Source organism: Salvelinus alpinus, chromosome 23 (genome assembly GCF_045679555.1).
Source record: "Salvelinus alpinus chromosome 23, SLU_Salpinus.1, whole genome shotgun sequence".
Taxonomy (NCBI): domain Eukaryota; kingdom Metazoa; phylum Chordata; class Actinopteri; order Salmoniformes; family Salmonidae; genus Salvelinus; species Salvelinus alpinus.
Window position 1 is genome coordinate 24,747,941 of NC_092108.1, and position 25,697 is coordinate 24,773,637.

The 25,697-nt window shown below is 41.6% G+C and overlaps 1 protein-coding gene across 3 annotated transcripts; it reads right to left on the reverse strand.

Moving 5' to 3' along the window:
* Positions 1–8,850: 8,850 nt before the first annotated feature.
* LOC139550647 (opsin-5-like) lies at positions 8,851–20,648 on the reverse strand. 3 transcript variants are annotated; one of them, XM_071361659.1, is made up of 6 exons: positions 20,260–20,648; positions 18,023–18,116; positions 15,459–15,621; positions 14,679–14,806; positions 13,406–13,740; positions 8,851–9,642 (listed from the first exon to the last, which is right to left on the reverse strand). In XM_071361659.1, the coding sequence occupies exons 2-6, from the start codon at positions 18,114–18,116 to the stop codon at positions 8,947–8,949; spliced, it is 1,416 nt and encodes a 471-aa protein (XP_071217760.1). In that variant the 5' UTR covers positions 20,260–20,648; the 3' UTR covers positions 8,851–8,946. The 3 variants fall into 3 exon arrangements, with proteins under 3 accessions (XP_071217760.1, XP_071217761.1, XP_071217762.1); XM_071361660.1 differs by lacking the exon at positions 20,260–20,648 and adding an exon at positions 19,700–19,793; XM_071361661.1 differs by lacking the exon at positions 20,260–20,648 and adding an exon at positions 18,914–19,033.
* Between the last annotated feature and the right edge of the window lie 5,049 nt (positions 20,649–25,697).

A 25,697-nucleotide genomic window follows, 5' to 3' on the forward strand; every position in this document is an offset into this window, starting at 1 on the left:
TAGCCAACATTAGTCAGAGATAGAACGAACAGACAAATATGTTTACTCTGCTGAAGGTAGTGTCGTGTCTTTGGCTATGCCGGATTAAGTGTTATGACATGCTATTCTATAAAATACTTTCTCCGTAATTAATATTACCTGATTGAGCTAATCATGTAAATGTAATTAACTAGAGAGGAGGGGCACCATGAAAGAATATTTATAGAGCTGTTATCTTCCGAATAAACTCTTAAAGACCTAGTAATATTTTACATCAATAGCAGTCAATATTAATTGTCACCTTATTTCAGTCTCATCTGAAAGTTGTACATTCTTGGTTATCTTCACGAACCCTGGCTAACAAGTTGAATCAGCAATACAAAATTGGGTTTAATTATTTATTTACTAAATACCTAACCAATCACACAGAATTACATATACACGGAATGAATCATACCTTGATTACAAATTACGTCATAAAGGAAAACGTCCCTGACGGGCGGAACAGATATGACAGCTTGTTACACAAAAGAAAAGGGGCTGGGTTTGAGTGAAAGAGCGGGAAGACTGAGGAACAAAGGGCGAAGCTGTGCTATCGTAAATACAATATCTTATGCATTCTAAATTACCGCCCATTTGGAAAAGGATAATGCAATAAATATTTACTCTGAGCTGCGCTTCGGTAGGTTGGTGGTAGATGGAAGGCCGTGTTGCCCAACCGGGTCCTTGTCCTTTGAAGAATGTCTCTGCTGCTGGGTGGTAGACGGGATACTCTGTCTGTCCTAATTTATGTTTGCAGCTGCTGTTGCTAACTCAACGTCTAGGAGGTATCACTTCTATAGTGAATAAGAGTTCAAAGTTCATACCATTCGCAACCAAAGCTCATGCTGAGGTTGGCTTAGTTCTGTAGTTGACATGTTATCTGAACCATTCTGACATCGGACCGTCATCCTCACATCCTCGGAACAGGAAGGTACATTTTCGTCAATGGCTTATATAGTGGAGGGAGAAGGGTGTGTCTGAAAAGTTTATAAACCATGTCTCTTCACAGGGGCGGGCCACTGGTTGAGCAGAGCCCTAAACTTATGAAAACCCAAATCTCTCATTTGGAAGCTAAAATTACATTTCATCTCTTCACAAATAATTTCATATTCAAACATTTGAATTAAACAACAATTCCATGTGAATCCGATACCTCTGATGTGCAGACTTTCCACAGTAGAGTTTATGTCATTCTATCATTGATGAGAATGTGCCAGATGACAACCGAACTGACATAATATACCTTAAGTACCACCGCATATGTTCACTTGGTCAGATTACCAGAATATAGTTAATTTCCCCCCAACTTCTGATGTTCCCAGAATCTCTATGTTAACCAAAGGGGTTTTCTAATGTCACATCAGTAGAGTAGGGAGAGGAAAGGGGGGGGGGGGGGGGTATTTATTACTGTCATAAACCTACCCTAGCAGTGACTACCAGGACTGTAACGTTAGCTAACGTAGCTAATTTACCTAGTCCAGCTAACATTATGTATAATCATTGTAAATTATAACATAAATGGGACTGGTGGAGTTATGTCACACATGCAGACAACAAAAATATATGGAAAGTCTGCTCCACTCAAAATTACATGCAACTAATTACAGCATCACCGTAAAAATGGAAGAAGCAATAGGGAGGGGGAGAAAGTAAGGAACTTGTCTGTCGGCCCTGCATTAAACGACCAAAATTGGTTAAAGAAAATTGTAATAAATAAAAAATGTATACCAGTTTCATTTGAGGAACCTTTTTTTTTTACCAGCTGTGCTGTATAGATTGCAAAATAGTTGGGAAGAGATTTTCACTGTACTGATTCTATGGCACATGGTTTATGAACAGATACACAAAACAATGCTGGATTCAAAACAGAGTTATTCAATTTAAATGATTTTACAAAATTCTTGCAACCAATAGAATGTTATATACTTTATATATATATTGGGGATACAACCATCCCAGCTCTGCAGATTTTGCTGCGAAGAGGCAGAATCATTAGATCATTTGTTTTGGTACTGTCCATATGTAGCTTGTTTTTGGTCGCAGGTTCATGAATGGCTGAAGAATTGCAACATTTACCTAGTGCTTTCAAAGCACTGCTGGGTGATTTTAAAAAGCCATAGTCAAATCAATAACATTAATACTCTTAGCAAAAATGTTCCTTTAATTTACAATCTGTAGAAACTATGAGAATAGAAATGTTCAGAACTTTTGTGAAACATCAAAGCACAGTTGAAAAATATATGGCAAATAGAAATCAAAACTGGATGGTGTTCAGAGATAGATGGGAGGGGTTGAGTGGCGCTGAAGGGTGGGACTAAAAATATCAAGATAAATAATGTAAAATATATTGTGTCCGTAAAATGTGTATAGTATGTACAGTATAACATGGAAGTGGAAGCCTAAGTGTTGTTGTCCATTCGTTTACTCCAATTAGGGGAGGGGTGGTAGGGTTAGGGAAAAATAATTAAGGAAAATATATTTATAAATATAAATATTTGATATATACTGTATATTTACAAAACATATATGGGGAATTGGAAATGATGCAGACAATTACTTTGATGGAAGACACAATCTATTTGCAATATTAAAGCTGATCTACCCACAAAAAAACAAAAAAACATTAAGGATGGTAAAGAATCGCATTACTTCTCAGCTGATGTCTAAAATCCATTCAGCCTGCAAATCCCTCTGATAATCTTTGCTCACCATAAGCTTCATAGCCGCAAACCATTGACAGCATCTGGTTAAATCTCTGGTAGGTAGAACGGTAAAAAAAAAATTGCGCTTGTTTGTAATTAGCACAGCCAGACACACCACATGTGCATGATGAAACGTTAGCGAAAAACAAACAACAAAAAAATCCCTAGAGAAGTTCTGATATTACTATGTTTTGGTTTGTTTGAAGTAAACAACGCCATGAACCAAGTTCGTGGGCATGCCCCATCTACCTAATCGGGCTGTATCTGCATTCGCTGTGAGTGCTGAACTTTTGTTCACTACGAGCAGTTGAATACACAGGAAGTCACGGACTACAAAAAGAAAACCAGCCAAGTCACGGACACCGACGTCACACTTCCAGACAAACTAAACACCTTCTTTGCCCTCTTCTAAGATAACAGTGCCACCATCGCGGCCCACTAACAAGGACTGCCCCCCCCCCCCCTTCGATGGCTGACGTGAGTAAAACGTTTAAACATGTTAACCCTCGCAAGGCTGCTGGCCCAGACGGCATCCCTAGCCTCATCATCAGAGCATGCGCAAAGCAGCTGGCTGGTGTGTTTACGGACATATTCAATCGCTGCCTATCCCAGTCTGTTGTCCCCACATGGTTCAAGATGGCTACCATTGTTCCTGTTCCCAAGAAGGCAAAGAACTGAACTAAATGACTACCGCTCCGTAGCACTCACTTCTGTCATCATGAAGTGCTTTGAGAGACTAGTCAAGGATCATATCACCTACACCTTACCGGCCACTCTAGACCCACTTCAGTTCGCATACCGCCCCAACAGGTCCACAGACGATGCAATCGCCATCGCACTGCACTATCCCATCTGGACAAAAGGAATACCTATGTAAGACTGCTGTTCATTGACTACAGCTCAGCATTCAACACCATAGTGCCCTCCAAGCTCATCATCAAGCTGGTGGCCCTGGCTCAACCCCGCCCTGTGTAATTGGGTCCTGGACTTCCTGACGGGCCGCCCCCTGATGGTGAAGGTAGGACACCTCTACTTCACTGACCCTCAACACTGGGGCCCCATAAGGGTATGTGCTCAGCCCCCTCCTGTACTCCCTGTTCACCCATGACTGTGTGGCCATGCACGCCTCCAACTCAATCATCAAGTTTGCAGACGACACAACAGTAGTGGGCTTGATTACCAACAACTATGAGACAGCCTACGGGGAGGAGGTGAGGGCACTCGGAGTGTGGTGTCAGGAAAACAACCTCTCACTCAACTTTAACAAAACAAAGGAGATGATTGTGGACTTCAGGAAACAGCAGAGGGAGCACCCCCTATCCACATCGAAGGGACAGCAGTGGAGGAGGTGGAAAGTTTGAAGTTCCTCGGCATACACATCACAGACAAACTGAAATGATCCACCCACACAGACAGTGTGGTGAAGAAGGCGCAACAGTGCCTCTTCAACCGCAGGAGGCTGAAGAAATTTGGCTTGTCACCCAAAACCCTGAAACTTTTACAGATGCACAATCGAGAGCATCCTGTCGGGCCTGTCACAGCCTGGTACGGCAATTGCACAGCCCTCAACCGCAAGGCTCTCCAGAGGGTGGTGCGGTGTGCACAATGCATCACCAGGGGCAACTACCTGCCCTCCATGACACCTACAGCACCCGATGTCACAGAAAGGCCAAAAAGATCAAGGACATCAACCACCCGAGCCACTGCCAGTTCACACCGCTACTATCCAGAAGGCAAGGTCAGTACAGGTGCATCAAAGCTGAGACCGAGAGACAGCTTCTATCTCAAGGCCATCCGACTGCTAAACAGCATTCACTAACTCAGAGAGGCTGCTGCCTACATTGAGACCAAATCACTAGTCACTTTATACAATGCCACTCTAAATAATGCCACTTTAATAATGTTTACATATCTTACATTACTTATCACGTGTTACAGTATTTTATACTATCTATTGCACCTTGCCTATGCCGCTCGGCCATCGCTCATCCATATACTTACATGTACATATTCTCATTCACCCCTTTTAGATTTGTGTGTATTAGGTAGTTGTTGGGGAATTGTTAGAATAAGTGTTAGATATTACTGCACTGTCGGAACTAGAAGCGCAAGCATTTCGCTACACTCGCATTAACATCTGCTAACCATGTGTATGTGACAAATAAAATTTGATTTGAAGTTGAAACTGGTCCTATCTGGCCAGCCAGCCGACCCTATCTGGCTCGCCGACTGGTCTTATCTTGCCGGCCGATTGGTCCAATCTGGCTACTACGTGAGGGAAGAGCAAAATCCACTTGTTAAACTGTATCACAACCGGCCGTGATTGGGAGTCCCATAGGGCAGCGCACAATTGGCCCAGCGTCATCCGGGTTTGGCCGGTGTAGGCCATCATTGTAAATATGAATTTGTTCTTAACTGACTTGACTAGTTAAATAAAGATTAAATAAAAAATAAAAAACTACATAACATGCTAATAAAATGTTCTGATCAGCTAGTATGAGCCAGCTAGAATAAAGATGATCTTGAGCACCCACCTCAACTTTTTTGCCAGGCTAATTATGACCAAATATCCTAAAGGAGATTCGGTGAAAAATCTATCAATGTCAGATTTTGGTTATCAAGATGAGTCTGCATGCTTGTCTCAAAGCAGCACGATGGCGCTGGCCCAACCAAAACGCTTCTGAGGTAACCACACACGACTTTGCTGTAAATTAGTATATTGGTTGGATATGACTTTGGGAGTTTTAGTAAGCAACAATTTGATACATGACTTCAATTGCATTAGCCTACTTTATTCCAATATTGTCATCATTCAGTTGACTATAACGAAAGTGAGTTTTCCTCGCTCTGCGTTCTTTCTTGGCACAATGGCTGTCTCCTCACTCTGCTGCCACTCGCCTCTGCTGCATTGTTCTCAACAAAAGTTTAAAATCAATATACTGTTTTCTAGAAAGCAGGCTTTTTTTTCCAGGTCCGGGCTTATTTATTTTATGTAATGTCGGACCGGGGCTCAGGCTGCATTCAACTCACCGGGCTTGGTTCGGACCGGACAAAATCAGGCTGATTGAGAACTCTACTAAAAGGTATAGAATCTTAATTTGTGCCAGTTCGCTACTTCAAGAAAATATTCATTCCGCAACAAAAAATGTGAATTATTGGAAAAAATGTATCAGCACCAAAGGAGTGGGATTCTGTCATTATAATTCTGCTAGTATAATTGACCTTGGTCTAGGAGAGCTACATGGTTTGCAGTCAGTGCACATAGAAATAATAGGAACTAATTCTATGGATGTGCAGCCATGTTCTAGCCCAGCACCAACGCACTCTGATTTAAACTAATCGTGCAATCATTCAAATTAGAGACGTTGATTATTTGGGTCGGTGCAGCATTAGTACAAAATTACACCATGTAAAGTAGCTTTCTAAGAACAGAACAGACAAGTAGACAGACAACAAGCATGTGACCAATATAGACGTTGTTGCTGTCGCCCTGCTCTCTGCTAGAGGACAGTAGACTATGTATTCCCTGCCAGGTTCCTTTCATAATCATGGCCCACTAGCCGCACCGGAGGACTCCAACCTTACACTCTTTATCCAGATACAGCTGCCAGTCAGGTATTTTCTTATCCATCCATGGACGTTTTTTTCTCCCAGTGTACGGCAAATGAAATATGAATGCTTATGAATTGAGGCAATTACCTATTCGACAGATTAGAGGTCTACCAATGAGCCATTGTTATTAAATCCTCTGTCTCTAGGCTAGTTTAAATTAATTGTTGTAGTGTGTTTGTAATACAGATCAGGAGTCATGCATTGCAGGTCTATTTTCTGCCATAGCCTTTCCTGCAGTCAAATGACCTAGTGGCCTCATGGGTGGAATGTTATTCATATTTTTCATAACTAATAAAACATTTTAACACTGAAATGCCAGTGTTATGTCAAACAGTTTTGTTTTATTTGAGTCGTCTGTGATAAAGTATATACAAGTGTAATATCGGGATGCAAACTCAAAATTGAATACATTTCAACTCTATATTTGACATGGTACAAGGAGTTATTTTTTGTAAGCCCATAACCATGTGTGTGAGGTGTATACTTTTGTTTCAAATTAGATTTGTTTAAGACTACCAACAAAACCTGTGACCCTTATTTAGCACACTGCAGTAAAAGGTTCATGTCTGCTATTGGACATGCGTGTCAGTGAAGTGTTTATTATGGTGTGTGCTCGTATGTGTTTTTACTCGTATGTGTGTGAGAGGCATCTCAAAAAGAGCTGGTGGTGGCACTTTTCACTGTCTTGTTAAATAAAGTCTGTTCCAGGAAGGTGAGTTTTGTCATAATTATGCTCACGTCTGAAGCAATCTAGTGGTTTGTAGTCCATGACTCACTAAACAAACCTCAGTCCTTGTAGTGAAGAAAACATTTACTTTACTGGAAATGAATTTTTGCATGATATTGGGTTTTGTTCTTTAACAATTATTTAACACTAACACTTGTGTTAAATGTGGATCTCTCATTCTACATTACATGGGGACAAGATTGTTTTTCCTGTCACGGACAAACTCCTGGCCCCGCCCCTAATGACGAACTAGTGTGCCCAGTCAGCAATAACAGAACAGGACTTGGGTAGAGCCTAGATTAACTAGCTTGCCTAGGCAGCAACAACAGAAACTTGGGTAGAGCCCAGATTATAAAATAGTTTGCTCAGACAGCAAAATAAACGTGGGTAGAGCCCAGATGCATGAGATGAGAAGACCATAGAGCTGCTGTGTTCAAGAAGCTTCTCCTCGGGGGTCGGACTCACCCAATCCCAGATCTATCCAACCTCAGTGGACCAACTCTAACCACCACATGGCTGCTGCTGTGAAACACTTTTAATTGAATGTTTTAAAAAGGATTAGGGATAAGTAAGCGATAAGATCAACACATTGTTTAAAGACATTGATTTATGTTTTCTGGCAACCTTCCCATATTGTAATACTAATATTCTAATCAAGGCTGGAGCCTGTTGCTTTCATGAATTCCCTTCACAAACAGGAGCAAATTAATCTCTGCATGAATGACTGATGAATAGATCAGCTAATGCAAGCGTGGATTAGCGTCGGTTTTCCACCCAATAATTATATCCATCAATTTTAAGGTTGTTTAAATCAACATGGTTTCAATTGGACCCAAATTATTCACTCTAAGTACAACTGTTTACTTTAACCAAGACTACAAAACAATATTTTTTATCTTTGCATCATTATATTCTCAAATAGGAAGTTAGTAATTAAATGAATGATTAAAACACCAGATTTCAATAGTTAGCCAGAGAGAGAAGGTGCATGGCAAAGTTAGTTCAGTTGTGGAAAACGGGAGGAAGGTTCAATTGCTTTGTAACAGGATTGGAGGGAATCGACATCTTGGTAGATATTTTTTTGGGGGACCTGTGTGATGGAAGACATCCCATGCAGATGACTGTCATGCATATTTAACAACCAGTTTTCACACACAATGAGTCAATACCAGAAAACACATCTGTTTTTGCTTGTTTTGTCCTCCCCACTCTCTCGTTCACTTTGAATTGGACTATCTACAGTTGCTCAATTTGTATTTGTTTAATTGCCTTGCTCTGTGTTGCACTTTTATACACAGTTGTTGAATTAGTTATTTTAATGTTGAGTGAGTAGTGAATTCACTCGTCTATTGTCTTCTCTTGAAAAGTATCAGTATATACATATGTTTGATTATCTCTCTCATCTACCTCTTATACATCCAGACAACAATGTAGTTTCATGTTGAGTAAAGCCACGCTGTACTAAACCAACCTGTTATCTACATTAGAACTCCAGCATCCATGTACCTGCATTAGCAAAGTGTAAACAATGGTTTGAATTGGGGTGTAGAGGAAGTTGGACTGATGTCAAAGTTGGTTGGGCTTTCCATTGTCATGTGTCCAACCAATTATTACTGCACACAGAAAACAGTATTGTACCTGTGGTTTTCTTCCCAATCCATCAGGTCCTTCACTTCTATTCCACTGTAATCTCCTCCAGCCCACATGAATCCCCGAGGGACAACCCAGGTTTTTAATAAGTAGTATGTTTTAACAAAAGAGTCACTGTCTACCTTGACAGAAAACATATTTTAAATTATGGAATTTATTTATATATCAACTGCAAAATATATACCAGAGATGTAAAAAAAAATATATATAAAACCAGAATTAATATATAACATTTTAGGGCCAGGCAACTTTAGCGTGTCCCGGCACCATCTCCAAGTTGATCTGAAGGTTGTCGATCTCCGAGGTCCTTTTGCCGTGCATGGTGGCTCGCAGGGACTTCTTATGACACGCTTCCTGCTTTTTCTGCTGCCGCCTCTGTTTTTGCGTCATTGACTGCAGCTGGGGCTCTGTTGAGAGCTGATCCTGAGGTGCGTAAACGTTGGCTGAGGAGCTGGGGATGTTGGTGCCGCTGTGGCAACCTCTTGGGTAGTGTCTGAAGCACTCGAAGGCATCGCTGCACTTCTCGCAGGCGCTAGTGCAACCTCTGGACCCGGCGAGGGCTTGGCGGGCGGACGAGGTGGGGGAACAGGACTGGCCGTGGCCCGGACGTCTGCAGAACGATTGGAGGCCGACCCGGACCACGGAGTGGGAGTGGCACTTCCCCACAGCGCCCTGGGAGCAGGAGCACAGGCAGCCCTTCAGAAAGGCCCTGCGAAGGCTCACTAGGTCTCGGTACATCACCCTGCGGAAGTTAGGCCTGAGCAGCAGGTAGATCATGGGGTTGTAGATGGTGGAGGACTTGGCAAACATGGCAGGCACGGCGAACGCCAAAGGTGGGATGTTATCCATGTGTCCAAACACTGCCCACATCGACACCACGGCATAAGGGCTCCACGCTGCGAAGAAACCGATACAGACAGCGACACTCAGCTGGAGAAGAAAAAATTGAAAAGGGGGGAAAGAAAGGAAGTGGAAATGTAAACAGTTCAACAAGGTCTATTGGCAGATTGCACTCCATACCCAACTGGCTGACTCCCAAGGATTAAATGATTGAAACAGGCCATTGAGATTCTTTTAACGTCAAGGTTTAAAGCAAGGGACATCAGAGCCTACCTGACTGCCATTGATTGGATGGAGAGAGAAAAAAATATATAGGTGAAGCGTTTTTGTATGGATCACGGCATGGCCGGGGGTTGCTGAGGAGTATTTTTCACACCTAATAAATGGCCTAGTTCACAGATTTGGAAAAATAAAAATAAAAAAAGTAAAAGCTTTGAGGGTGAGCAGTCAATAAGTTTTGCGTTCAGCCAGTGTGTTACTCTGGCTCAATTTATTTTGACTCTACATTTCCATATTGGAGATTCGTTTTTTGTTGTTCTTTCGGCTCATTCCAAGGGGAGGAGAGTTATAGAAGCATATGTGAGTTTATCAAATCTTGTGAATTTTAGACAACTATAAAAATAAATAAATATATGTATAAAAAAATAATTAACACATACACACAGTGCAGTCAGCAAGTATTCAGACCTTGACTTTTCACATTTTGTTATAGCCTTATTCTAAAATGTATTAAATATTCCCCCCCCCCATCATCTACACACATTACCCAATAATGACTAAGCAAAAGCAGGTTTCTCGATTTTTTTTTGCAAATATATAAAAAGTGGAAATACCTTATTTACATAAGTATTCAGACCCTTTGCTATGAGACTCAAAATTGAGCTCAGGTGCATCCTGTTTCCATTGATCATCCTTGAGATGTTTCTACAACTTGATTGTAGTCCACCTGTGGTAAATTCAATTGATTGGAAATGATTTGGAAAAGGCACACACCTGTCTAAGGACACACAGTTGACAGTTCATGTCAGAGTAAAAACCAAGCCATGAGGTCGAAGGAATTGTCTGTAGAGCTCCAAAATAGGATTGTGTCGAGGCACAGATCTGGGGAAGGGTACCAAAAAATGTCTGCAGCATTTAAGGTCTGCAAGAACAGTGGCCTCCATCATTCTTAAATGGAAGAAGTTTGGAACCACCAAGACTCCTCCTAGAGCTATGCCGCTAGGCCAAACTGAGCAATCAGGGGAGAAGGGCCTTGGTCAGGGAGGTGACCAAGAACCCGATGGTCACTCTGACAGAGCTTCAGAGGACCTCTTTGGAGATGGGAGAACCTTCCAGAAGGACAACCGACTCTACCATAAAGGCCTGATTGGTTGAGTGTTGCAGAGTGGTCAGACGGCAGCCACTCCTCAGTAAAAGGCATATGACACCCACTTGGAGTTTGCCAAAAGGCACCTAATGGACTCTCAGACCATGAGAAACAAGATTCTCTGGTCTGATGAAACCAAGATTGAACTCTTTGGCATGAATGTGAAGCGTCACGTCTGGAGGAAACCAGGCACCATCCCTACAGTGAAGCATGTTTTTCAACAGCTGCAGGGACTGGGAGGCTAGTCAGGATCGAGGGAAAGATGAATGGAGCAAAGTACAGAAAGATCCTTGATGAAGTCCTGAGCGCCCTGGAGCAGGTTCTCAGACTGGGGCGACGGTTCACCTTCCAACAGAACAATGACCCTAAGCACACATCCAAGATAACGCAGGAGTTACGCAGGAGTTGCTTCAGGACAAGTCTCTAAATGTCCTTGAGTGGCCCAGCCAGAGCCCCGACTTGTACAAAATCGAACATCTCTGTAGAGACCTGAAAATACCTGAAAATAGCTGTGCAGCAACGCTCCCCATCCAACCTGACATAGGATCTGAAGAGAAGAATGGGATAAACTCCCAAATACAGGTATCCCAAACTTGTAGCGTCATACCCAAGAAGACTCGAGGCTGTAATCACTGTCAAAGGTGCTTCAACAAAGTACTGAATATTTATGTAAGTGATATTTCAGTTTATTATTAATACATTTGCAAAAATGTCAACCTGATTTTGCTTTATCATTATGGGGTATTGTGTGTAGATTGAGTAAAAAAACGATTTAATACATTTTAGAATAAAGCTGTAACAAAATGTGGAGGAAGTCAAGAGGACTGATGACTTTCCGAATGCACTGTAACGTAAAAGCATGTCTGACATGTATTGGGATGCACAATCGTGGATTGATTTAAACCAGTAGGAGAATCTTAAAAGTAATTATAAAACTCACAGGCAGCCAGTGCAGAGACCTTAAACCGGTGTGCTCTCCATCTTGTCTTGGTCAGTACCCATGCTGCAGAATTCTGTATGTTTTGCAGTGTACCAATAGCTTTCTTAGGTAGACCAGACATGGCCTGACTCTCCCTGTGCTTTGGCTCCAACAATAAGTACCTCAGTCTTGTCTTGATTTAGCTGGAGAAGCTTTGAGTATTTAAATCACATATACAGTCTAATAATTTATCCGTGGAGCTAAAATCCTCTGGTGACACAGAAATGTAAAGTTGTGTATTGTCTGCGTAGCAGTGAAAATTAATGCTGTGCTTTCTGAACAGTACCAGACCCCAAATCAAACCTTGTGGAACGCCACATGCAATATGCATTTGAGTTATGTTCATTAAGGGTGACCAAAAAACAGGTCCTGAAACCAATTTAGAACAGGACCGGAGAGGCCAACCCACCTCTCCAGTCTGTCCAGAAGGACATCATGGTCAACAGTGTCGAATGCAGCACTTAAAGTACAAGGAGAGAGAGCTGTTTGGCATCGGTGTTGGCTCTAAGATCATTTACCACTTTAAGGCTGTCTGTGTTGTGGTGGGCCCGAAAACCTGATTGGAATTTTTCTAAAATACAGTTGTCACTTAAATAATGTAGCTGTTTGAAAACCAATTGATCCAGAATTTTGCTTAAGAATGGAAGGTTGGAGATTTAGCCATTTTTGACCAGTGCTGAAGAATATAGATTACTTTTGGAGAGAGAAACAGAGAGCGATGGGGCTGAGCGCTACAAAGAGTCCCCTGTCTCTGAGATGCTTTTGATTTGGATGGCTAGTAGATTCTCCCAGCAGATCTGTCCTATCGCTTTGTTCCTCCAAATTAGTTTTATTCTGACCCCTGGACCCTCTTTTTAATATGCAGATAGCGTTGGAATCAAGCCTCGGAGAAGGGTCCCCAGCCAGTGTGTTTCCCTATAAGATTTGCACCAATAATCACAGGTATGAACGGATGAGCAGGGGCCGTCACCCCTGAAGCAGGGCTGGTAGCAAGGGGAAGGTGTGTGTGTGTGTGTTCTATTGGCACATACTGTACAGGACGGAGAGGATGAGTGCTCTTATAAAGCTCTTATGGGGTGATTACAGGAACACAGTAATGCAGGAGAGAGAGAGCAAAAAGGGAGGACAAAATGAAGCATCATTATTGTTAGCCATTTTCTGCAGTATTAATGAGGGAATGTCTTGAAAGCGTACTGACTGAACATCCTATTCATGACAATGAAAACTTGTTCTCAACTAGCCTACCTGGTTAAATAAAGGTGAAATAAAAACATTAACCCAGACAGGACCGGACACGATACATCTGTATAGTGCCATTCTCCTATTCCCTGTCCAACTACAAACCTCCTATTACAATACATGAAGTGGCCCTAGTTGTGAGTATACAATAGGCAATTTAATTACTTTCCCAAAATGGATCAACCAATCAAATGTATTTATCCCTTTTTAAAATCAACAGTTGTCACAGCATGCTTTACAGTACCCCTGTGAGACCACACCATGCTCACCTTCACAATAACAGCCTGGATGTTGCTCATCTTGGTCTGCCGGGCCTCGTGATGCTCCATGGCCTTATGGGAGGCTCGGACCGTCATCAGGATGCCCGTGTAGGACGCCACAATGACACAGCAGGGCACGATGTAGCACAAGACAAAGAGCGCCGCCGTGTAGGAGCGGGCCACGGGATGCAGGTTGGACAGGCGCCAGTCGATGCAGCAGGCTGTGCCGTAGGGCTCCGGACCATACTCACCCCAGTGGGCCAGAGGGGAGCAGGCGAACACCAGGGCCCAAGCCCATGCACAGGCTATCAGTAGACGGCCGTGGACGGGGTTGAACCGGTTACCTGGATGGATGGATGGGGATATGGACAGTCAGTTTAAAGCTGCAATATGTAACTTTTTTGGTGACCCGACCCTATTCACATAAAAATGTGAGTTATAGATCTGTCATTCGCATAGAAAACAAGTCTAAGAATCCATCCATCTTTTCTATGCTTTCTGTTTCATTTTAGTGTCTTTTACTTTCAGTTTTGTACACCGGCTTCAAACAGCTGAATATTTAATATTTTGGGTTATTGAAAATATATATTCACAGCATTTTAGATGGTGCAATGATTATCATAAAATGAAATTAGGCAAACCATTCGAATTTTAGCAACCAGGGAGTGGCAACATGATTTCTGCATATTGCACCTTTAATAGGGTAGCATGGTCATCATTAGAGATTCTGGGGTGGATTTGCGGAGGAACATGATGTTTCTCAAAGTGAACATGTCATAGGGTAATATTTTGAGAAGTACACATTTTTCTGAACTGTTTAATGCTCCGAGGGGTTATTTCCTAATTCCCAGGCCTGGATATGTATAGTGCACATGGGATTTACTAAATATATGGATAACTAACCCATTATATTACATACTAGGCCACATTTCAAAAGAACAGCAATGAATAACAATTGTTCAAATTGGTTAAGTGTGTCTTGGCTAAAACATCCAAGCAGATGCAATTTTTCAGTACGATTGCAAAAAAGGACATTCTCAGAATTTAAAACTGAATATCACCATTTTTTGGCAACATCATAAGCCACACTAATTGAGTGTCGGCTAGTCGCTAGTAGACTCATTAGCCATCAAAGCAGTGGCTGAGTGTTCGGTCACTGTGGAATTATCTAGTTCTTAAATTTTCAGTCAATAAATCAAAAGTCACCCACTTAGTTTTGAAATGTACTAATCCTATGTCAATTCCATGGGCAAGACTAGGGCCAGGCTCTTTGATAACTTACCGTAGAGAGGATAACATACTTTCACAAAACACACCATGCTCAACAGGGTGAGAGTTGTCAGACTGCAGACTCCAAACAACATGCCGCAGAACGCGTAGATCAAACACACTGTTTTCCCAAACAGCCACCTGAGAGAGGAGAGAGAGGGGTAGAGAGCGAGAGGGAGTGAAAGGGGAAAAGGAGGAAGAAATTGAATGTGAGAATGATCGAGACAGAAAGAAAGAGTCAGATGGAACACTAGTCATTTGTTTAGCACTCCATGTATAGTATAAAACAGCACCTGTGACCACACGACCAAACCAGATCGCTAATTGAGCCTTGACAATTGGAAAGAAGAGTTTAATACACACCCAACACCTTCACTAATCTGCCTTAACACAGTGTGGTGGCACATGGCCAGCGTTAGACATCAAAGCCTTCAGTCAAAACACTACCGTTTCCTCCATCTCTGTCTGAAGTACAGGAGCCAGTCACATGTGAAGCCTTTCCTCTCCAATAGGCTGTTACTGTGGCTTGGCAGTACTGTAAGGTGTCTTTCATACTGAACCGAACTGCACTGTGCTGGCCTGGACATTTCCTTTTCACTTGATTCTTTCCAGGAGGTTCTAGTGGGATTAGTAACCAGGTCAGCACAGTTCAGCTTGGCTTGGCTGGACTTGAGTGTAAAATTGCATACAGTACCAGACCTGGGTACTTCCTTATTTCACTGTTATTTGTACAGTACCTGTGGTAGATATTTGCTAGGCTTGGCTATGTAGTGTAAACAGGTGTGTACAGTACCTATGGTAGATGCTGGAGGTGATGGCCATGGGGTAGAGGGACAGGGTTAGACTCATGTCGCTGATGGCCAGGTTGATAATGAAGAACTCAGCAGGTTTGAGCAGGTGCTTCTTCTTGTAGGAGACGTATAGCAGTGTGCTGTTGCTAAACAGAGAGCACATGCCTGCAGACCAGAGAGAGATACCACTCAGTAGCCTGCTGTGAGAATTACCACAGAGACAGACACAGCTGAGGACACCAACTAGAGGCTTATACTGTTGAAGTCGGAAGTTTACATACACCTTAGCCAAATACATTTAAACTCAGTTTCACAATTCCTGACATTTAATCCTAGTAAAAATTCCCTGTCTTAAGTCAGTTAGGATCACCACTTTATTTTAAGAATGTGAAATGTCAGAATAATAGTAGAGAATGATTTATTTCAGCTTTTATTTCTTCACATTCCCAGTGGGTCAGAAGTTTAAATGCACTCAATTAGTATTTGGTAGCATTGCCTTTAAATTGTTTAACTTGGGTCAAACATTTCAGGTAGCCTTCCACAAGCTTCCCACAATAAGTTGGGTGAATTTTGGCCCATTCCTCCTGACAGAGCTGGTGGGACTGAGTCAGGTTTGTAGGCCTCCTTGCTCGCACACGCTTTTTCAGTTCTGCCCACACATTTTCTATAGGATTGAGGTCAGGGCTTTGTGATGGCCACTCCAATACCTTGACTTTGTTGTCCTTAAGCCATTTGCCACGACTTTGGAAGTATGCTTGGGGTCATTGTCCATTTGGAAGACCCATTTGCAACCAAGCTTTAACTTCCTGACTGATGTCTTAAGATGTTGCTTCAATATATCCACATAATTTTCCTCCCTCATGAACCCATCTATTTTGTGAAGTGGACCAGTCCCTCCTGCAGCAAAGCACCCCCACAAAATGATGCTGCCACCCCCGTGGTTCACAGTTGGGATGGTGTTCCTCGGCTTGCAAGCCTCCCCCTTTTTCCTCCAAGCATAACGATGGTCATTATGGACAAACAGTTCTATTTTTGTTTCATCAGACCAGAGGACATTTCTCCAAAAAGTACGATCTTTGTCCCCATGTGCAGTTGCAAACCATAGTCTGGCTTTTTTCTGGCGGTTTTGGAGCAGTGGCTTCTTCCTTGCTGGGCGCCCTTTCAGGTTATGTCGATGTACGACTCGTTTTACTGTGGATATAGATACTTTTGTACCTGTTTCCTCCAGCATCTTCACAAGGTCCTTTGCTGTTGTTCTGGGATTGATTTGCACTTTTCGCACAAGTACATTCATCTCTAGGAGACAGAAGGTGTCTACTTCCTGAGCGGTAACAAGACTGTGGTCCCATGGTGTTTATACTGGTATACTATTGTTTGTACAGATGAAGGTGGTACCTTCAGTCATTTGGAAATTACTCCCAAGGATGAACCAGACTTGGAGGCCTACTATTTTTTTCTGAGATCTTGGCTGATTTCTTTTGAGTTTCCCATGATGTCAAGCAAAGAGGCACTGAGTTTGAAGGTAGGCCTTGAAAGACATCCACAGGTACACCTCCAATTGTCTCAAATTGTCATTTAGCCTATCAGAAGCTTCTAAAGCCATGACATCATTTTCTGGAATTTTCCAAGCTGTTATAAAGGCACAGTCAACTTAGTGTGTAAACTTCTGACCCACTGGAATTGTGATAGTGAGTGATAAGTGAAATAATCTGTAAACAATTGTTGCAAAAATTACTTGCGTCAAGCACAAAGTAGATGTCCTAACCGACTTGCCAAAACTAGTTTGTTAACAAGAAATGTGTGGAGTGGTTGACAAACGAGTTTTAATGACTCCAACCTAAGTGTATGTAAACTTCCAACTTCAACTATACATACGTAGAAATAAAAATACTAGAACAGGAATGGATGTACTGTCAAATGTCCATCGTCTGGGGGTATGTCCATTCTAGTAATTATATTTATATGCCTAAAAACAGTACAGTTAAGGAACATGTTTGAAATAAATAAAAATCCCAGTGTTCAGAAGGAATATTAAGTGAAGTGTTCAGAGACACTGATGTTATATCAGATCTCTTCAGAGCTTAATGCTATATTCTATATTAGATATGAAAAGTTTCCAGTAATGCTTTCAAGATCAAAGCCTTGTGGAAAGCTAGCTAGTCAATCTGGGTAAGATTTCTACAGCGTTGTGGCCTTGGCGCACAACTCAACCATCGACAGAACTAACGCCCTCTCTTTTCAGAAGCCAAGATGAGACACACGTGTATTTCTGTGTGTCTTGGGGAATACAGATTCCCTCCACACTCTTACACACACACACTTAGTCCCACTGTATAGTCTGGCATCATGTTGAGTTGGTGAACATGTCTCAGGTGAAGCAGAATTATCCTCACAGCAGGAAGCTGACTGATAGAGTAGGTCATGTTACAGTACAATAAGATGCTTCATCCTCTCGTTTCTGCCTACAGTACATTTATTTGAATTAAAGCAGCGTGACTCTGTTTTCCGTCACAGGTGGCTAACTGGGGGTGTAAGTGAATCCTTTTTGAAGAGAGAGCTTACTTACCAAACACTGCGTACACTATGGCTACTGTTATATCTGCTGCCACAGGTATGTTTGAATGGAATGCAATGTCGTCAATGCTCGCAAACGCCCCCATCTGAAATGGAAGAGAATAGAAAGAGTTACATAGGTGTACTGAACATGATCAATACCCTCTCTCTCACCAATACGTGGAGTTGACTACATCAAAACAATTCAAAACAATTTTTATGTTGACTACATAAAAATCTACATCCATTCATCCTCCAAGTCATGTGGTCCAGTGATGTAAGGAAAGACCTAGTTAAGCTGCAGCTGGCCCAGAACAGAGCGGCATGTCTTGCTCTTTATTGTAATCAGAGGGCTAATATAAATACTATGCATGCCAGTCTCTCTTGGCTAAGAGTTGAGGAGAGTGACTGTTTCTTATAAAAGAAGTGATGTAATGTGTTTCATGTTGTATGCACCCCAGCTTTCACAACAGCTAATGGGGATCCTAATAAAATACCAAATACCAAGAAAGGTTGAATACCTCACATGTCCAGTCTGTTTTCACCTTGGTGTACTATGAGGTTTACTGGCAAGTTCACCTTTTTCCCCTCAGTGTTGCATGCAAGTAAATCAGAGAACATCCATGACCATACATCACCAAAGTGTTATATGAGTTGTATTGTTAACAGAAAGATAACTAGGAACTATTTTTGTTGCAAGGCATTGAGTGGCAGGATAGGATATGAGTACATCCAATTCTCTGTATGTGAAACCATATTTTCACATGTATTCAATTTAGAGTTCACATGTTAACACAACCACTGTTGTCATCTATGCATAGTCACTTTAATTAACTCTACCTACATGTACATACTACCTCAACTAACCTGTGCCCCCGCACATTGACTCTGTACTGGCACCCACCTGTATATATTGTTAGTTTTTACTGCTGTTCTTTAACAGGCAATAGCTGACACCCCCATAGCTGATGTTTTGGCGGTGTGGGATGTGGAACTGCATTGGAGGAGCTTTCCAATCGGCGAGCAGCTGCTCTTGTGATTAATGAAGTCACACCCTCCCACTCGCGTTAGAAATTCAGAACGAGAACGTGTAGGTTATATGCCTATAGAAATAATGACGCTCAAATTGAAAATCATTAAACGAAATAATTAATTTATATCAGCCTAATTGAGGTGTAGATTACACATCTGTGTTCAACTTGTAAACAAGGATGCATTGGATTTATTTTAATAATACAACTGCCCAGCCAATGGCAATGTCCACTTAGGTATAATGCCGGGAGCGGTTTATGGATTTGACAACTAACTGCAAGCGCATCTGATTGAACCAGGCTCTACATTTTTCTCCCCCCTTTAACTAGGCAAGTCAGTTAAGAACAAATTCTTATTTTCAATGACGGCATAGGAACAGTGGGTTAACTGCCTTGTTCAGGGGCAGAACGACAGAGTTTTACCTTGCCAGCTCCGGGATTCGATCTTGCAACCTTTTGGTTACTAGTCAAACGCTCTAACCACTGCCGCCCCAAATGAGTGTTCGATGGACTTATTTGACAGAAGTCAATGCAGTTACTCTATCAATTGGATATTTAATGTAAAGTGTAGGGTTTCCACAAGACCATAACGCTTAATTTAGAACACTGCTTTAAAATCAGTCACCCTGAATATGTTTAATTGAAATGTCTTTACTTACGATACAATTTAGCTTCGTTCAAAAGCAAGAACGTCAACTCTGAAAGGTAATTAATTGCAGGTATGTGCTAACTCGGATTTGATGGGTCTTAAAGTTTTGCAGCTGAGTTTATTCTGTCACACCTGCTGTGAATAACTTTAATCCCACCGCCTAGATTTTTTTCAGTTCAGTGGAACTGAGATGATATGGAGTGATATTTAATATTGTGTGGGGTCTTTATTTTTATTAATGGCTATCCTGACAAAACAAAACTCTGTGGTTCAGATTTTTGCAAATGTTTCGTGGAATCCTGGATTGGTTTATTATTCGAGGCATATAGCCCGGTCTAGTAGTGCAAGACTTCAGGATCAGAGCTCAATTTGATCATTATTCCCGAGAAGCATCAGCCCCAGTGGTGCTTGAATGAACAGCAAAACAGTTATTTTATTGACATGAAAAAATAATTCGATACCAACTCGTGCATATTCAGCTTTTTAAACTCGAGACTACAGAACTATTGAATCCCAATTTCAATAATTTCGCATGCAACAAGACGAGTAAAGGCTATTTCAAGTTCTTACCTTGTCAGTGTGCTGCTGGATTTAAGGTATGTTGCTTGAAAGCCCCGGGAAGTTACCTGAAGATGCTGTTATTTAGCCTCCATAATACCACATTGGTCATGTCCAGCCGTGCCGTTACCCAGGTGGTAATTCAATTGGTTGTCAAATATGCGCAGACACAACAATAAACTACACGGGTCTCCGAAATGCTGAGCGCTCATAACAGTGAACGGTCCTTGCGAATGTGGCATAGCACCTGTCTGTGAATTGGGCTGTACTCATCGAAATCAGTCCTGTCCACCTTTTCTTAAGCCTACTAGACTTGCTTTGTCAAAACACCGTACTGAATGAATTTAACAGCATGATGCTTCTGTTCATTGCTGACGTCAGGTGCAAATTCGTAGAATTCTGGAGCAAATGGGAGCCCGGGCTTTTACGCACATTGATACACTGATTCTCCAATTACCCCCTTGTGAAATCGTTTCCGGCATGCTGTCTGAGTGTCTCCTGTCATATACTATGGTATGGATGTTTTAACACTAGTCTAATTATCCCTACAGGCCGTATGTACTGGTCCATCACTATTTAATTGCATTCTAAATGGATTTTAATTTTCTGAAATTACATTGAACAACATTCCTGGAGGGTTCAATAGGTCAACAACTAGGGTGTTCAATACATGTTCAACTTTATAAAACCTTTTTAAAGTATTCTGATTAGGGACTATACATGATTGCGGCAGGTAGCCTAGTGGTTAGAGCGTTGGACTAGTAACCGAAAGGATGCGAGATCGAATCCCAGAGTTGACAAGGTAAAAATGTTGTTCTTGTTCTTAACTGACTTGCCTAGTTAAACAAAGGTGAAAAAAATAAAAAGTCTGACAGAAAACACCATGTCACTGGTATGTAAGACTTAATTTATAATTTCAAACATTGCATGCAATCATCCTACACCCACGTCCCCACTCACCTCGAAAAACATTTTCTGATTGTATTCAATGGTTTGATCATTTTCTTTGAAATGTGCATCCCTGGGTCGCTCCTGAAAAGCAGTTCGCTGCAGGTAGCGACTGGAACGAGCTGCAACAAACACTCAAACTGGACAGTTCTCAATTTCTTCATTCAAAGACTCAATCATGGACACTCTTACTGACAGTTGTCTGCTTTGCGTGATGTATTGTCGCTACCTTCTTGCCCTTTGTGCTGTTGTCTGTGCCCAATGTTTGTACCATATTTTGTGCCGGTACCATGTTGTGTTGCTGATAATGCCCAAGAAGCCGGTGTTTGGAGGATATATTGGCACAGGTGTTGTTCGTCTCAGGCCTGCAAACCGTGCCAATATATCCTAAAAACACTGGCTTCGAGGGCATTATCACTTTTATACAACGGGTTACCAACGTATTAGAATAATTTGACATTTTCATTAACGTTATTTTGATGAATTTATTCATACTATTTCTTCCTTCCACAAGACATAGTCGCAAAACAAATCTACGGTTGCTACCCAAGCCGGCTGGTCGTTTGTTCAATTGGTTCGGTTGACGGAGACGCGACCCAATCGCTCAGTCTTTTTGTTCTGTATCTATGGGTGCGACCCAGTCGTAAATGTTTCATTGCCATACTGGCTAGCAACGTTCTTATACCTTGCTTGCTAGCTAGCCAACTACGGCTCATTTACAGTCACGTCAAACATTGCAGACAGGATAATAACAGTAGCTGCATTTGTTTAAGCTGTTTCCTAACTTTAGTGACATTTTATTTGGATTCATCCATAACATAGACCTAAAGAGGCACGATTTCACCTGGCATAGAAAATGTGCTCTCTTGTAAGGACAGTGTTGTTCAGAGGAGCTAGCCAACAACACAGCTAACACTAACTTAAAACTGAAGCTGGAAAGACTGCAAACTAGCTGCACTTCGTTTCGTTTGCCCATTTTTTCAATTGACATTTCTTTGTATATCCATAAAAATGATGCCCGGCTGATTCATGATTTTGACTGGCTGATAAACTCTGAAACTTTAACCATTCAGGATTAGACCCGCCCATTGTATAATTCTGCACTAGACAGGATTCAAAACATCAGATGGGTGTTTAGAAGCTTTAGAGTGAGGAAACACCAAAAGAGAAGGTATCTAATTCTGCACTAAACAGGACTCGAAACACCTAAATAGTTTTTTTCAACCTTTCCTGTGAGTGCTCCCAGTCCCTGGCAAGGTGTTGCACAACACTTGATGAAGTGGTGTTACAACACACCATGTACTGTTTCGAAACATCTCAGGATAATGTGTTACAATACTCCAGCAAAATTAAGGTTTCGTCTCCTTCAAGTTGGTGGCAGCTCAGTTTCAACTAGTTGTGTTACAAAGCACTTCATTTTAACAGTGTACTTGGTAGTGCAGCTAAACACTGTTTGCTGAACTACACTCCCTTATGTATTTATTTGGACAGTGAAGCTTAAACTTTTAATTTGGATGTATACTCCCGCCTTTTGGATTTGAGATCAAATGTTTTATATGAGGCGACAATACAGAATGCCACTTTTTATTTTAGGGTATTTTCATATCAGTGCCCCTCTATCTCTCTACGTGTAGGCCATCTTCCTGAGGCTGTCTGGTCCAAACGAGTATGACATTGTTGTCACCCGTAGCATTAAAGGCAAGGGAAGCCAGGGAGCATCTGGCCTCCCTTGACCAAAAAAATTATAAAACATGTGCCTATCAGTGTTGAGCTAAACTGGGCGAGCTCACTTGTGAATGGTCCTGGTGCACCAAAAAGTGTCAAGGGAAGCCAGCTAGGTTTTGGCATCATTCCTATCAAATCGCATTGAGAGCATACATCATTGACAGAAAAGCTTGAATTGTTTTATCTCGTTGTGTTGTCCTGTGGTAGCCAGCTAGCTAAAATTGTCCCTTTCCTAAATTAGCCATGGATGGAAATATGGATTTGGACTTGCGGTTTTACTTCATTCTCCATACTCGCCAATTATTATAATGACGATTCTGATCCAACCATTAATTCATACATTGTTGTACCCCTGGCCTGAGAGGATGGAAGTTCAATATGTATCTAGATTTAGAAGGCTAATGTTAACTAGCTAAAGTTGCCCATGAATGGAAGTTTGGCTAGCGAGCAAGCATTTTAGCCAGGTAGCCTAGGACAACAAAAAATAAAAGCATGTACTGTATGACAGAGTGAGAGACCGTTTCATCAACATGAAAAAGAGGAGGTTGGCATTAGCGTTTCTCTACAAGTAGGGTGAGACATGTTATTCTACTTGCAAGAACGCGCATGCACACAAATCAGAACTATGGACAGCCACATCATATTTAGCTTACATTGATTGGCCAAAATTGTTTTTGGTATATTTTAGTTGTCACTGTATTAGACTAAGCAGAGGAGATTTGATGTTGAAATGGTGCTGGAATAGTGGAGGCAGCTCCTGTTTTCTTAGCGACTTGCAGTAACTCTGTGGTTCTAAATCAATAGTTGTTTAGTGGTCCGACAATGTTGGAAACATCAACTTGTTTGGCCATGCTGTAGGTCATGTTACTGTACATGCAAATGCTTTGTGGACTTCATTGGACAAAGGTTGCTATCCGGTTTTGTGATAAAACAAAAAAGGTGTGGTTAAATTTATTCTGCCACTGTGCTTTCTTATTGTCTCTGCCTTTAGGCCCATATATCACAGTGATTTTACCCATGCACCGCTACTGGCTAGATGTAGACAAAATTGGAGCTGCAGTACATTGGTGCAAGTGATTCTCTGCCATTGGGTGTGTTAGAGTCAAAACACCAAGATCCTGGGTCAGGCCAGGGTCCAGGATAGTCATGTATGTGCCCCTGGTTTCCAGCTAAACAGACTCCAGAAGAGTTTTCACTTATCAGTAGGATTGCAAAATTGAAAAATATGTAAGATTTATGCTACATCTTGTTCAGTGCGGACCCATCACACCTTTTTTTTATTTGCAAAATTCCAGTAACTTTTCCAAACTTCCCAGGTTTTACAGAAATCCTAGTTGGAGGATTCTGGATTTCATCTTTATCCCATTTATTCCCTCCTGATTCAGGGAGTCTTTCAACCAGGATTTCTGAAAAACATGGGAATTTAGAACATTTTCAACCCTATTTGCCAGTGATTTCCCCAATTACAAAATGTTAGATGATGTGTAAAGTAACTAACCAGAGTGAGAGCTATCAAAAAAAGTATCTGGTAATTTATTCAGCAAGCAGTGGCATGCATTGATCTCTATAATGAGATGTATTCACTGACATGAGTACTGAATTTTCTCTTAAGACAGATCTGTGAGATAACTAGTTCCAACAGGATGTTGGATCCTACCGTATGATTTGTATGAAGTCCTCATCACTGTGAATTAAACATATAGCTGATCAAAATGTCTCAAGAATCCCAACTCTAATTAATATATGTTTAATTTAGTATGTATCAACTGAACAAAGTTTGCATTTTTAATGTTGTGTCCAGTGGCGATTTTAGCATGTCAATCTTGGTGGGAAAAACTCCCCAACAATGTGTTATATGCACGCCAGCAAAGCCACTACACAACACTAAACAATACATTAATTGGACTATAACGGTGGCCACAAACTGTTAGGGCCTACATAAGTCCCAACAGCCATCCCAACACCTTACACAACATGTTCCACCTGGCTAACAGCGGAGCCTTGTCTGGCAGCGAAACATTTCATTCAGTCTCATTTACCGTAATTTCCGGACTATAAGCCGCTACTTTTTTCCCACGTTATGAACCTCGCGGTTTATACAATGACGCGGCTAATTTATGAAAAAAAAAATAAATCGCAAGATTCACGCCGCCAAAAAACTGAGCACCGTCACATAATGTGACGTAAATCGAGCGCGCTCAAACTTCCCATCATTCTGATTACGGTAGTCATTTTGTCACCCTCATCATGGCAAAGACACGGAGAAATGCATATGATGCAGCTTTCAAGTTGAAGGCGATCGATCTGGCTGTTGGAAAAGGAAATAGAGCTGCTGCACGGGATCTTGGCCTTAATGAGTCGATGATAAGACGTTGGAAACAGCAGCGTGAGGAACTGACTCAGTGCAAAAAGACAACAAAAGCTTTCAGAGAAGAAAAAAAGATGGCCCGAACTAGAAAACGAGCTTGAAGACTGGGTCAACACACAGAGAGCAGACGGCCGAGGTGTTTCAACTGTGCAGATCCGACTGAAAGCCAAAACAATCGCCACCGCAATGAAGTTTGACTTTCTTGGTAGGCTACTGTTTACTGCTATTTTTAAAATTTTTGTTACAAGCCGTGTTTCGTTAAAGCCTATTTATTTTTGTTACAAGCCGTGTTTCGTTTAAAGGCTGTGTAAAGTTCATTTGTTTCAATGTACCGGTAGGCACTTGCGGCTTATAGACATGTGCGGTTTATTTATGTACACAATACATATTTTATAAAAATTCAGTGGGT

Excerpts from the sequence above, each read along its gene's own strand:
- LOC139550647 (XM_071361659.1), bottom strand. The coding sequence starts at position 18,116 with ATGGGGGCGTTTGCGAGCATTGACGACATTGCATTCCATTCAAACATA. Across the intron at positions 15,622-18,022 it reads CATAGTGTACGCAGTGTTTG|GCATGTGCTCTCTGTTTAGC; the intron begins GTAAGTAAGCTC and ends TCTGGTCTGCAG. Across the intron at positions 13,741-14,678 it reads AGTATGTTATCCTCTCTACG|GTAACCGGTTCAACCCCGTC; the intron begins GTAAGTTATCAA and ends CCATCCATCCAG.